We start from the raw sequence: 14,871 nt of genomic DNA on the forward strand, positions 1-14,871 counted from the left end.
AGAAGTTACCACTTCCACTGCACACCTAGAAAGAATGTTTATCAAGTCAAGAGAACCATTAGGTCCAAATATCCAGGACAGGAACTGTCGAATGGTTAGACTATAGCATTGAAGGCTAAACCAGTACCATTTGAGTCCCAATCTATTAAAATCGGCTCAGTTTTTATATTTATTCTGCATCCCCCATATACTCCATTAAACACAAGTGAGTATTCACTACCATTTTGAGTTTTGAAATTTGGTGTCCTTTGCTTGCCTGTCCTTGGTCACCTCCTCCACTAGCTTTGCACAAAGAGGACCAAAATTAAATATTAACCTAAAGAACTCTTTCAAGAATCTCACTTTCCACCATACCACTCCCAAAAAATGTCATATAAGGTGTTTTATGTTATATAATAAATATTTGTGGATTTGCTACTGCTTTGAATTCTTTATTTTTTTCAATTCAAGTGTAGTTAACGTACAGTGTTATATTAGTTTCAGGTGTACAATGATTCGACAATTCTATATATTTCTCAGTGCTCATCAAATAAGTCCCCCTTATCTCCTTTTGTTCTTCTCTCTACCTCCATTCTGACAAATATCAAGACATGGCTATAGATGGTGCATTAAATTTTTTTATAGCAAAAGCTTTTCTTGCCACACAGAGAGGTTTCATGTTTGTAGAGACTCAAATTTCTCCACCAGAAAAAACTCTGGGAATCAATATCAGGAGCAAAGTGGGCACCAATGACTGAAATGGATCACAAAGCACATGATATTTCTATGACAAACCAGAGAGTTACCGTTTAATTTTTATTCACCGCAAGAAGCAATACCTTTGCTACGTATCAGAATCCTGTTGACCTCCAAACAAGGGTCAAGGGCATGAGAATAATTTAAAGTGTTAAAGCTTTCATAGGTACTTTGTGATCCTCAGTATGTAAGGTATCTACTTATAAATCCAGCCTTAAACTGTGTGAATGGTCCCATCTCAGCGAGTTCTTGTGGTTAGCAGAAATATAACATTAGGTGCAAAACTGGAGTTAAGTTGTTTCCCCCCCACCTTCTTTTTTTTTTTTTAGCAAATAACATCTCACAAGCAGAAATGGTAAGGATAAATTCTACAGATACCAGGTATATTTAGGGTCAGTCCCTTAACTAGAAGCAGGGGTTTCTAAATCCTGCATTTTGTTTCTTTTGCTGACATTAAACAAACCTCTCTGCCGATTTACCCACACCAAAATGGAGCTTAAAATCCTGTCCAGCAGCTTATTTAACAGAATTGGGGAGATTATCTTGATAATGTTCCCCTCTAAAAAAACATTTCATAAATAATGACCCTCAAACCCCATGTCCCTGGTGGCAATCAGCACATTCCGTAAGGCCTGAGTGGGAAGCAATCAATGGCCTCCAGGTGATAAAGCCAGCCAGTGAGTGTCTGGAATGACCCTGGTCCCCCCTCCCCCTTACCATTAGATCTCAATAGGGAAATAATTAGATGGCTACAGTTTCTGTAGAATTTGATGAACATCTAATGTCTAGGGATAAACTGATCTCCCCACACTATTTTTTTTTACTCCTACTTTTTAAAAACCAAAAAGTAATTATAACTAAGGTAATCAGCCAGGAACTTTATCTTCTCAGTGTAAGAAAAATGTGTCAAGCTCTACGTGAACCCTGGACTCCTGTATATCAAAGTACTTCTTCAACTGCATACTCTATTGTAAGGCCCATAATTAACTTACTTTAGCCTGCAAGGCTTTGACTTCTGCCTCTAATCTTTTTCGTTCTTCAACCTCTTTATTATATTTTTCTTTTAGATCTTCATGCTTGGAAACTAAACAAAGACAATGAGAAACAGTTTTACTTCAGTCATTGATTTCATAAAGGAATTCACAGATCAACAATCATTTCAATAGTCTAGAACTGAATATTGTGGTACACTAAGTAAAAAGATGCTGGGTTTGAATATTCTGAACCTGAATTATTTTTAAAACACACTACAGGCTAAAATGAAAAGTTTAAGGGCTTAACCTGGTAGCTCCATATAGCTCAACAGATACACAAATGGATATGTAGCGCATTAATGCCCAAACTAAAAGGTTTTCTTTTTAATGCCCAAGTTAAAAGTTGAATTCAAAGATGAGTTAATTGATTTCTTTGACCAAATTAAAATTCCAGTAAAAGAGCCATGAAGGGAAAAAATCCTTACCACTATAATATTGACTTGGTGTTAGTGGAGTTGCGAAGATTTTTTGTGGTGTCGTGGATGGATGTACAGAGACATCTGCAGCCTGTGCAGCCTGTTGGCTTCTTTCAAGTTCAGATTTACACCTGTTAGAAAAGGACCCAAGAGGACGCAAATCAGAGCAAACGCTACTGAATGCCAGCACCACCCATTCCCAGAGAGTAATAAACTTACGAAAACCCCACCCTCTAAGAATTCTTACCACTTCATCAGTCTAACAGACATTTAACAAGAACTAACTTATGGAACAGACCTAAACTCAGGCCCCGCTCTTCAAAGGAACTCAGTCTGGTTAGGGAAACAGAAATATAAACCAATAATCACAATGTTATAAAGGCTACCATGAAGATCTGTAATGACACTATAGTTATAGAGTTGGGAGGCTGGGGATATATTCTGAGCAAAGTTTATACTCTAAGCCAAAGAAAGACACAGGAATATTTAAAAACAACAACAACAGAACTTCAGAAACATAGAAAGAAACTGGTGTCACTGAAGCATGGGCTCAAATCACAAAACTGAATGACATCATTTGTGAATATTAAGTCATGACAAAAACATAGACTTGCCATGTATTTTATGACATTTTAAAAACACAGACATAAAAATCAAGTTAACAGTGCATCTAGAGAAGACAGGGCTGGCAACAGTCACAAAGAAATGGGAAAAGTAAACTATATATTGTATATATGCACAGAATATTTCTATCATTTAAGTTCTGAACACCTTTCAAAATCAAACAACCTAAGAGGACTCAATTCTCACAAGTCTGTAATGTCTCTGATTTTAGCTCAACACAAGAAATGAACACCCCATAGAACAGCTAATGATGTGCAGTCTCTTTCTCATGGACATGTTGCTCAAAACAAGGAGTGAAGGAAGTGCCCCAGTGCCCTAGCTCCACTCAGCTCCAAACTCAAACTGGGAAGGAAAAAGCAATGTCTGGGCTAAAAAGGACTGCTCTGCAAATCAAATCTTCACATTCGAACTTATGGTTGGTAACAGCACTCTCCAATAGAAAGGTTCTACTACCATGTAAAGAGCAACAAGAAACAAATGGATTTAATATTAGTATTTTTATTTAATTCCATATTTTCAAAATACTATCATTTCAACTTACAGTCAATACTAAAATTATTGAGATATTTTACATTTTTTTCTACTGAACCTTCAGAATTTGGTAAGCGTTGTGTATAGCACATCTCAATTTGTTGTTGGTTTTTTTTTTTTTAAGATTTTCTTTATTTATTTGAGAGAGAGAGAGAGAGAGAGCACAAGCAGGGGAGAAGGGTAGGAGGGAGAAGGAGCCCGATGCGGGTCTCGAACACAGGACCCTGGAGATCATGACCTGAGCTGAAGGCAGACACTTAACCGACTAAGCCACCCAGGCACCCTATCACATTTCAATGTGTAATAGCCACATTTCAAGCACTTAATAGCCACATGTAGCCAGTAGCTACCACAATGAATGGTCCAGGTCTATGGACTACCAAAGGTGTAGCAAATTTGGTGATTTTAGAGATGAATTTTAAAGAAGCTTGTAAAAATCAGTGTTTCTTTTTCCTCTCAAATTCAAACTTTATCCTCCTGTCTATCCTTTCATTAGAAAAAAAGTTTATTTTAAATATAAAACTATACCCTATTATTTCTATAAGCCTTTATTTCTATTTCCTACAAAGAAAAACAAAAACTGCCACCAAAATAGCACTAAATTAAGCAGTTTAACTGCATGAGATTGTCAATATTCAACAGTTTCTGACCAACATTTCCAATGGTTCAACCTAACTTGTTTGAGACCTTCCAGAAACCTAACCAGTGGCCACTGATGGAAAAAATAAGTTTCTGCCTGCACTTAAAGGTTAGCAGTGGGAATTTGAAAACACTCAATAGTTTTTCTAGTTTAGTTTTTATATTCTAGGAAACTGTACTCTTAATAGTTTTTTTTTAACTTAATAGTTTTTACAGTCTGAGGTTTATATAGTTTATAAACATCTATATCTACATCACCGGTAATAAGAATACTTTTAAACTAAGTGTGCTATCCTAACCCCAACTATAACAACTGATAATAATAATGTTAACACTTACCAAGTTGCTAGGTATCACACACAACTCTGAGCACTTTATATCTGCAAGTATTGCCACCAAATGTCACTTTGCAATAAAAAATAGACATGTATACAAAAATATGTTTACCTCAAATGTTAAAAATACAAACATTTCTGTCTAAATTATTAAAACCAATATTTCTGGGGCACCTGGGTAGCTCAGCCAGTTAAGTGACCGACTCTTGGTTTCCACTCAGGTCATGATCCTAGGGTCATGGGATCAAGCCCCACATGGGGCTCCACACTCGACGGGGAGTCTGCTTGGGATTCTTTCCTTCTCTCTCCCCCTTTGCCTCTCCATCACCTTGCTCGCTCTCTTTCTGTCTCTCCTCACTCAGATAAATAAATAAGATCTTTAAAAATAAACAAAAATAAACCCGTATTTCTAAAACCAGCAGCCAAAATGTACTTTCAAAGAAAACTATTCTGGCATTCTGAAAGTAAGCTTCCTACTTCCCTAACATCTGTTTTCCAAAAACAACTATCTATCTTTCATTTATTTATTCGACAAATATTTGAGGGCCTGCCAGGTACACGGGGTACACTGATAAGACTGACCAGGGCTCGGGGCACCTGGGTGGCTCAGTCATTAAGCGTCTGCCTTTGGCTCAGGTCATGATCCCAGGGTCCTGGGATCGAGCCCCGCATCTGGCTCCCTGCTCAGCGGGAAGCCTGTTTTTCCCACTCCTGCCCCCCTGCTTGTGTTCCCTATCTCGCTGTCTGTCTCTGTCTCTGTCTCTGTCTCTCTCTCCATCAAAAAAATAAATAAAATCTTGAAAAAAAAAAAAAAAAAAAAGACTGACCAGGTCTCTGTTCTCATGGAGTCTGGTATGGCAGACAGTAAACAAGAAAACAAAAAACTCAATGAGATAGAAGTTATTTATCATTCCAACATGCAACTTATAGAGAGCCACCTTCCTACGTGGGTAGGAAAAAAATTAGGAAGAGATTTCTGTGTACCTAAATTATCCTCGCAGGAAGACAAATAAGAGTAATTTTAAAGTATTTTAACTTTCAATTTGAGAGGTTGGTATAATTAAGATTATTGTGGCCACATTAGGAAAAAAAATTTCATGGAATCAAGATCTTTATTAATTACAAAGGGAAAAACAGTGTAACTTCACAGTGGAGAAACCCAGAGAACACCTCAGCCAGGGAATCAGGGTAAAAGTCCTATTAGGTCACGTATCTCCTGATAGGATACATTGAGAAAGGCACATCACGACTTCTGTGGTATTCTCACCCAAAATTCATAACCTCAGTCTGACCCAGTGGTTCTCAATCCAGGATGATTTTACCCTCCCAAAAGACATTTGGCAATGACTAGAGACATGTTTGATTATCAAAACATGCAGGTGGGGGAGGTGCTACTGGCATCTAGTGGATAGAGGCCAGGAACGCTGTTAAGTATCCTACAATGCACAGGACAGCCTTCCCCAGCAAAGGACCATCTAGTCCCAAATGTGAATTATGCCACTGCTGAAAAGTCCTGATCTCATCAATAGACAAACCTAAATTGAGGACTATTCTACAAAAGAGCTGACTAGGACTCTTCAACAACTTCAAGGACACAAAAAACAAGATATCGTCACAGCTTAGAAAGAGACTAAGAAAATATCAACTAAATGTAATGTGGAATCCTGGATCAGAGCCTGGAACAGAGAAAGCTCATGACTGGAAAAACCAGTGACATTCTAACAAGGTCCATAGTTTAGTGAATAGTATTGAATCAATGTTTATTTCTGGTTTGGTCATTGTACTTTGGTTATGTAAGATGTTAACAACGGTTTCTATAAATCTAAAGTTATTTCAAAATGAAATTGTTTTTGTTTTTGTTTTTTTTTAATTTCTGGGTGTGTCTTAGCAGAATCAACAACGGGGCAATCTGCTGACGTCCACTTTGCTTTCCACCCTTGTTATTTTTACAAAATTCCACTATTAGAACAAGAAGATACCATCTATAAGCTAGCAGTATTTTGGTCCCACTGGATTTATTTTGATTAATGTCTCAAGTTGGATTTTTTTCTTTTAATGGAAAAGAAGTCATAGGCACCATTTTTTATTGCCTAAACTGGCAAACTGGTTATGTAATGCTTAAGATGGAAGATGGGGATCTCAGTAGGAACTTTTTTTTTTAATTTAAGATTTTATTTATTTATTTGACAGAGAGAGACAAAGCGAGAGAAGGAACACAAGCAGGGGGAGTGTGAGAGGGAGAAGCAGGCTTCCCGCTGAGCGGGAAGCCCGATGTGGGGCTCGACCCCAAGACGCTGGGATCATGACCTGAGCCGAAGGCAGACGCTTAAGGGCTGAGCCACCCAGGCGCCCCAGTAGGAGCCCCTTCTTGAGTATGCTTCCTTCCCTCTCCAGCTTAAGATTCCACGGCACACAATTTTAACCACTCTCTTCCCAGCATCCTTAAATATTCCACCATCTTCCATACCATTACCCTGGCCAAAAACAACCCCAACTCAATCCTCCTGTTCACATTCTCAGCATTTACCTCCCAGATGCTAAAAGGAAAAGAAAAAAAAGCATACAACTCTATAGATGGGTCCCACTATAAATTCCTGGTCTCCAACCTCAACGGGGCCCTCAGTGCTCCTAGGTCTTTTGAAATTCCCTAGTTCTCTCTTTCTCTACAACAGCTTTTCCACTCAGAGGAAGAAACATAAGCCATCGGTATTAGATATGCTTAACTCCCCTCCATCTTCTAGTACTCATTGTTGAGAGATTTGGTATTATTTAATATTACATCATCTGGTAGAAAACATAGCATCTGGCCCACGAAGCAGCTTAATAAATATATCTTGAATGAATAAATGAATAAGAAGCCATTTAATGCATTTACATAGTATTGAGCCATGCAATTATAGCACTGAAGTATAGAAGAATTAATTCTCCTCAAGTCATTGTTTATTTCACTGGGAAATTGATTGACATATAATTACACCATTAAAGGAAAAGATAAAAGCATCCAATGAACACGTATAAAAGATTATATGTGTTCCACATTAATACCACTCAAACATAATTACCTTTTCAGTTCCTGTTCCAGTTTTTCTATTTGTTTTTTGCTGGAGTTCAGCTGCCCTTCTTGGAAATTCACTTGTGACTCCTTGACTTGAAGTTCATGAGAAATTTTCTGCTTGGTCTTCTCCAGATTCTCACATATTTCCATCAAGCTTTGGTTCTCCCTTTTTAGGTTTGCGCCCTCTGTTTTTTCATTCTCAACCTAACAGAATCATGCAGAAATAGGTCTCTTTTACTTCATGAATTTACCAAGTATTTGTAAATCTGAGTGTAACACCGACAACTAATTATTGTGAGATGTGGTTGCTGTAATCCATAGGTCAGTGCTTCTTCACAAACACAAAAATTTTTTTTTAAAGATTTATTTGAGAAAGAAAGAGCACAGGGCAGAGAGGGAGAAGGAGAGAAAGTCCAAGCAGATTCCATGCTGAGCCCAGAGCCTGACTGGGGCTCAATCTCACGACCCTGAGATCATGACCTGAGCCAAAACCAAGATCGGATGCTTAACCGATGGTGCCACCCAGGCGCCCCACAAACACAGCAATTTTAAATGACCTCACTTTGAAGACTAGATAGAAAAGTTCTATGAAGTCATGGATTATATTGTCTTTGGTCAGGGCTATACATACCCTTCCTGGAAAGGGACTTGGCTTTAATGTCCTTTCAAGTATAACAAAATCAAAAATAAACCCTATAAATCTCTCTTAGCAATTCATTTTAAAGGCTGGCCACTGGGGCACCTGGGTGGCTCAGTCAATTAAGTGTCTGCCTTCAGCTCAGGTCATGATCCCAGGGGCCTGGGATGAAGCCCCGCATCGGGCTCCCTGCTCAGTGGGGAGTCTGCTTCTCCCGCTGCTCCTCCCCCCACTCGTGCTCTCTCCCTCACTCTCTCTGAAAGAAACTAAATCTTTAAAAAAAAAAAAAAAAGAAAGAAAGAAAGAAAAGAAAAGAAAGTCCGGCCACTGAAGCCAGTTGTTGTAAAAATTCTCCCACTAGGGAAGCCATTTCAGAAGCAGTGACTGTACCACAACTTGTTGGCTAATGCAGAGGCAAGGAAGAAGCACTGTTCTAGTTCTCATTTCCTAGCCCAGAAGAGAAGTCTGGGAATGCCAAGGTGAAAAGCCCACCCTCAGGGAGCAATATCCATTTGAACTGCAAAGTGCCCTAATACCGGCCCCCAGATTTGGAGTCAGAGAATTTTGGCCATGTTGGTATGGAACCCAAAAGCAGTGTCCCATGTGTGGTCCCTAACAGAATGAAAATGGAACTCAGCAGCCCTCAGTATGAGGGGCAGAGGCTGGAGAAGAAGGAGAGGGGCAGATTACCACCCACAGAGAACACACTCATTTTTCTCGAAATTACAGACCAAAATCAAATAATCCACATGCTGAGTGAACGGTTAAGAGCCAGGGCTTCAGTGATACCTTCTGCTTCTGTTTCTGCAGCGCGGCCTCCAGAGTCTCCAGCTGGAACTGCGCTTGCTGCCTTCCTTTCTTCAGTTTGTCCAGCTGGCCTTCCAGCTCTTCGATTTTTTGAAGAGCTCTCGTAGGCAGGCCCTCCTTCCATTCTTCCAAAGCCCAGCTCATGTTGCTCTCCTTTCTTTACCAGTCACACATTTATAAATAAACTGGAAAGAATAAGCAGACTGTTGGTCTTACTGTCATAAAAAGAGACCTAAAAGCCTCAGGGACTAAGGAGTCTCTAAGGAGCTTCCAAGCTTCACATTGCGGAAGATAAGGAAATAGGACATGGATCTTCCCCACCCCCTGAAAGGTGACCGCCAGTCGTTCTCATTGTGAGGTACCTAAGATGCTTGTGTGGCTTCCCTGGCTCTCTGTTTTTCCTGTTTCTCAGGTTTGACTTCTTAGCTACCTGCTTTCTCTCACTTTGTTATCATGATATAAAACAGGAGCACTTTGCTCTGAAATAGGTGAAATAGCTCCTATAAACAAAGAAAACTCATAAGTTATTTTGCAAATGCTCTTCTTTCCCTCTTCACATCACTGTCATGTATACTTTGTCTCTCTTCCTCTGGGAAGCCTTCCCTAGGGCGATCCCTAACCTAGTCATATCTCCTGGCCATAGCCTGTGATGGCACAGCCCCCACCCCCCCTTCCAGCAGTTATCACGTGTTGAATTAATGCATGAATGAACAAAGAGCAAATGCCATATTAGTGCTAGAATCCAGTAAAGCCATGCTCCAGACAGACCTTGATGAGGAAACCTGTACATAGCCTCAGTAATTCAAATCCCAGCTCAGCCATGGACGAGATGTGTGTGACCTTGGGTGTGTTACTTAACTGTTATGGGCCCTGGTTTCCTCATTTGTAAAGTGTGGATAATAATGGCGGTGACTTCCCAAAGCCTTAGAAGAATCTTATATTTCCTGATAAGCATTCTGTACCTGTTAGCTATTATATTAATACTCGAAAACACTTCATTTGTATATTTCAGCCTCTGGTACCAAGAGGGAAGTGGCTTACCTCCTTCTCAGCCACATCTTAGGAAATTTAAATCAGCTGGGAGAAAAGTATGGTAATTGTTCTTTATTCATTAGTCTCTAGAACTTAAAGAAAAGCGTTCATTTTCCAGCTACTTGGGGAAGGTGAGAATCCGCTTTTTACTACATGAAGTCCACAAACATTTTAGTGTCTTGCTTCAACTGATGTATCAATGAAACTTTTTATCAGAACTAATAAACAGTTGATAAAAGTGCTCAGAATGATAAAAAGATGTTCAAAAATTAAGAGAGGGAGCAAAGTTCATGGAAAACATAGTTTAGATATTAAGCCTTGGAAAGCAGTGTTTTCTTTGCCAGTTTAATTTTTTTTCTTTTTCCAGATCTCAGTTCTTTGAACACAGCATCTTAAACTCCACTCTCATTTGCCCAAAAACTGCTGAAAGAAATCTCATACCTCTCTCTCCACCAACAAAGGACAATTTACACTGTCACAATAGGCTTCTCCCTCCATTCCAATCTAGCCTGCCCATGCAGGGATGAGGGTACAATGCCCCAGAGGCACACAACCGATAACTGTCCTAAACAGATCTGCCAACCACTGAAATTGTTACATCAAGACACCATCACCAACAAAATACTGAAAGGGTCAATTTAGAAAGATAGAGATGAGGAAAATAAACAGAAGGAAAACTAGCAAGATGAGTGTTTTTCCATTTCAAAGTCTAAGATACAGCTATAAAGAAGTGGTTAAAACAATCACCAGACCCAAGCTAATTTTGATCAGATTAAGGCATCAAACATCAGCAGTCTGTATGGAGCCACTGGGGCAAAGGACAAGAAGTGTAAATCTCCAGATTAAGATGTAAGAAGCAACAGGTGTAAAGGAGGATGGGTAGTTGAGGAACAGCCCGGGTGTCAAGGTTCCTGCAAGGATTTTGCAGAAAATGCTCTTTCTATCTTAAATATGGGGAGGGCACTCTTTATGCCCGAATCACCTCACCCCAGCACTGGAGGCCCACTTTAACGCTTTCCCTTTAAAAGGAGCTCCCATCTCAGCCAAGAAACCCCGAGTCGCCGCCTACAATGCCACGGCTGAGCCTAAAAGTGAAAATTCCGCTCCTCTAGACAAAACTCAAGGATAGGACTCAGGTCATTTATTTATTTCTGGGTCTTCATAACAGCAGAGCCAGGCACCCAAGCGTGTCCAAATAAATGTGGAAGACGCGAGAAATGCTCTCGCACCTAACAATAGGCACACCAACGTGCCGCGCAGATCAAAACCCAAGCTTTCATCTCCTCCATGCAACAAAGGACCGACGTCCAAATTTCAAAAAGGGACCACTGGCTCTGGGCGTAGACGGCTGCTAAGAAATATCTGTTAATCTCCAATTCACGTATCTTACAGAGGAGGAAACTGATCCCCCAAAGTACGAGCTCGTGAGCAAGCCGAGTCTGGGGACACTAGTGCGAGCACAGCTCGCCCAGGAGCAGAGGGGCGCCGACAGCCTTAATAAACCTCACCCGAGCCGATCCTCTGGTCCCGTCAGGTTGGGGGGGGCGGGGATCCGCTGCACCCACTGGGCCCGGGAGCTCGATCCCACAGGCATCCCGGCCTAGGATCCTCGGGCAGAAAGCCAGCTGCGCTCCCCCCCCACGCCCGCCGCCGAAGCCACGACCCACGCAGGACACTCACCCTGCTGGCGGGGAGGGAAAGACGACCCCTCAGAGAGTAGGGCTCGAGTGCAGCCTCCGCGGGCTTCAGCCCAGATTCCAATTCAAACTGCCCGCGGCCGCCACCGGTTTTCAATTCGCCCGCTTCCGGGACAGACCAAACTCACCCTCCAAGCCTATTGGTCACCTTAAGTAGAAATGGACCAATCGGCTTCCGCGCACTCGGACTGCTGGTTTTGATTGGTTCTTTCGGATGGATTTAAAAATCAAGCCCTCACCACCTGGGGCCGGCACTAGAGTTAGTGTTTTTTTGTTGTTGTGGGAGGGCGGAGACCACGTGCTTTTTCAGAGGCTGTAAGAAGTTTTGCATCGCTATTTCCGCAAAAGCCAGGGAACCCGGCGGGCGGATTAGAAGGGTGTGGGCTATCGCCCGCAACTAGCGGAATTGTGCTGTCTGGAGAACACTTTAGGTATCTGCTTATTAAATATACAATTTAGGACATAGATACGAGGTAGTACGCTTGCTGTGCATTTTCGTCCAGTGTCATTCTTAACAATTCCTTGAGGAAAGTATTTCCATTTTATTTAAAAGTTAACTGAGGCACATCAAAGCTCCCTAATTTGAAACTGAATCTAGAGCATACAGGATCTCACTGTTAACTGCTGTCCTCTGTTGATCATACTCTAAAGAGGTGAGTCCGAACACTTGTTAGCTGGATTCCAGGGGAGGACACTGCAGCCAGAAGAATCTCCAAAACTGGATGTAATCTCTTTTTATGAAGCCCACTAGTTTTGTGTGTATTTATGTACTTGTTCTATTTCCCTATCCAATTAAAAATAAGCTTTCAAAGACAGAACCAAAACAATGAATTGTTACATTAATATATCTCTGATGCTGTTGTCCTCCTCAATAGATTCCAAGTTTTCTGTAACCCTCTCTCTACCTTTCATTAGATGCTTACTGCATTCTAGATAGTCTCTTACCTTTTCTGCTCATCCTTCAGTACCCAAATCAAATGCCACTTTCTACATAAAACCTCCCTATTTTCACCCATGCCTTAGATAGTTATTTCCTATATCTTTCCTAGAAATCAGTGTATATATTTATGTCTGTCTGTCTCTCCTAGCAGTCTCAACAATTCCTATAGTGTAAAATCTGTTTTAATTCATTTTCGTATCTCTAGTAACTCCCTAGTAACTTTGCACATAAAAAATAAGACCATCTTGGGATGCCTATCTGGAGAAAGGCCTTGTTCTCCACTATCCCTGAATCCCCCCAAAATGGGGAGGGAGCCAATAGGTGAGGAAAACTTTTACTGGACACTGCCATGATTAGTCTAGCATCTGGTTATTCTGGGATTTGAACCAAATTCTGATTCCAACACTAATCACAACTCCACTGCTTCCTAGGGGTAATTATTCAACTATTAGCTGCAGAAACAGAATTAGAAAGACATACAATAGAGGATATTCAAGGATTGCATTTACTATTGATTTATTCATTTCTTAGTAGATACCTACTTGAGTGGTCACTGTATAGCCAAGCCTTGTACTACATTCATCTAAATAATCAGTAAAGAAATACAGTGGCTTCTTGAAGAGGGGAATCATGTAATGGAGACTATTCTGTGACTTCAATTATGATTTCCTTCCCCTGCCTGTCTTTCTGGGCCTGAAGAGGGTGAATCCCATCCAACAAAATGCAGGTGTCTTCTGAGAGTCATTTTCAACTCCCTCACTTCTCCTTTTAAAGCTGCTATCTCATTGAGTCAGTCTACTCTTTCTGGACTATTCATCCACCATCTCTACTTTCTGTCCATGAATCACTGCCCTTGAGTCTTTCTATCTTTTCCTCTCCAGCTTAGATTGCAGGGTTCATCACTTAAACCACTCTTCTGCTAGTATCCTCAACTCTCTTGCCTCTTGTTCTGTCTCCTCAAACCTATATGCATGCACCTTTCCAGACCCTTCCTAAGAGCACTGATGCTCCAGAATGGGGCTGGAGAAAACTCCCAGGACTGCACAGATAGGAACCACTTTATTTTTTTATTTTTTTTAAGACTTATTTATTAGAGAGAGAGAGAGAGAGCACAAACTGGGGAGGGGGTGGGCAGCGGGAGAGCTAGAACCCCAAGTCAGCTCCATGCTGAGCACGGAGCCAGATGTGGCACTTGATCCCAGCACCCCAAGATCGTAACCTGAGCTGAAATCAAGAGTCTGACACTTAACAAATTGAACCACCCAGGCACCCCCATAGGAACCACTTTAAATATATGACTTCTAACTGGGGTCTCAATGCTGCTCCACAGTCCTTTCTCCCAAGTCCAAAATTTCTCTAATCTCCTCCAACTACTGTCTCTACTCTGGCTCTCAGAAGATGACCACATCTCCCAGATGACAGAAAATGAAAGACGTCTGACAGGAACACCAACTGCCTGTCACCAACATCTACAAATTTGCCCAAATCTACACCCATTCTTCTCTCCACTTTTCCTGCTACAACCACAGGAAGCGTATTTCTGGCTCAAAAGTTCTGTGTTCTGGAGCCCCTTGTGTCTCAGGAACTCTGCTCTGAGTTGTAAACAAGAATCTTCCACTGGTCCTACCTTCCTGAGTTTTCCTCATAGCACTTAACACTGCTCACATCTTTCCCTTGAAGAAGAAATACTTTCTCAAGCTACACTCTGTCCAATCATCATATCTCTCTCATTACACTGCATTTCCTTTTTAGATTTGATTAAATAAGTTCCCAACCTCCTTTTAATCAATTATCCCTCTCCCCAAAACATGAAAGTTCTTTCTATAAATGAAGTCTGTCTCTCTGAAACATGAATACAATATAACCTATTATTTGAAGCAGCAATTTATTTTTTATGATTTCATAATAATGTTTCAGCTAAGTGAAGACTTAAACCATTTACAATTTTATGTGACTCTATCTAATTACAAGACTGTCTCTCTCACTACAATGTCCGTTCCATGAGGAAGGAGCACTATCTGGGTGGTGGCTCTGCTGGTTGTCGAGGCTGTTATTTTAGTTTGTTTGTTTTGGTTCAGTTTGTTTTAGAGTCTATTGTTGTAGTTAGTATTAGGTGGAATATATTTTTCCATCTTCTTATTTGCAACATTTCTGTGTCTATATGCTTTAGATGCTTCTCTTGCAAGTAGCACATGATTTTGTTTTTATCCATTTTGAAAACCTAAACCTAATTTTTTAAGTTTTTATTGAGATATAATTCATATAAAATACACTAATTTTAGGTGTATAGTGCAATGGATTTTGAAAAATATATGCACCCCCCCTAAGCAACATCAAAATCAAAATATAAATAATCCTTCACACTAGAAGATTTCCTTGTGCCCCTTTC

General features: G+C 40.6%; 1 protein-coding gene across 3 annotated transcripts in view; it reads right to left on the bottom strand.

The window, feature by feature from the left end:
• CENPF (centromere protein F) overlaps positions 1 to 14,871 on the bottom strand; it is a 96,078-nt gene that overhangs the window by 46,988 nt on the left and 34,219 nt on the right. The window contains exons 1-5 of one of the 3 annotated variants that reach the window (XM_025877890.2): positions 11,526 to 11,638; positions 8,796 to 8,998; positions 7,377 to 7,573; positions 2,195 to 2,316; positions 1,728 to 1,819 (exon numbers count right to left, since the gene is read on the bottom strand). In XM_025877890.2, coding sequence (XP_025733675.1) covers positions 1,728 to 1,819; positions 2,195 to 2,316; positions 7,377 to 7,573; positions 8,796 to 8,957 — 573 coding nt within the window. In that variant the 5' untranslated portion in view covers positions 8,958 to 8,998; positions 11,526 to 11,638. Of the gene's footprint in view, positions 1 to 1,727; positions 1,820 to 2,194; positions 2,317 to 7,376; positions 7,574 to 8,795; positions 8,999 to 11,353; positions 11,373 to 11,525; positions 11,639 to 14,871 lie in introns of those variants that run through there. The other 2 variants (XM_073900172.1, XM_073900171.1) reach the window with 2 other exon arrangements.

This window comes from Callorhinus ursinus, unplaced genomic scaffold (assembly GCF_003265705.2).
Source record: "Callorhinus ursinus isolate GAN/ISIS: 27379988/994484 unplaced genomic scaffold, GSC_fseal_2.0 scaffold13, whole genome shotgun sequence".
Lineage (NCBI taxonomy): Eukaryota > Metazoa > Chordata > Mammalia > Carnivora > Otariidae > Callorhinus > Callorhinus ursinus.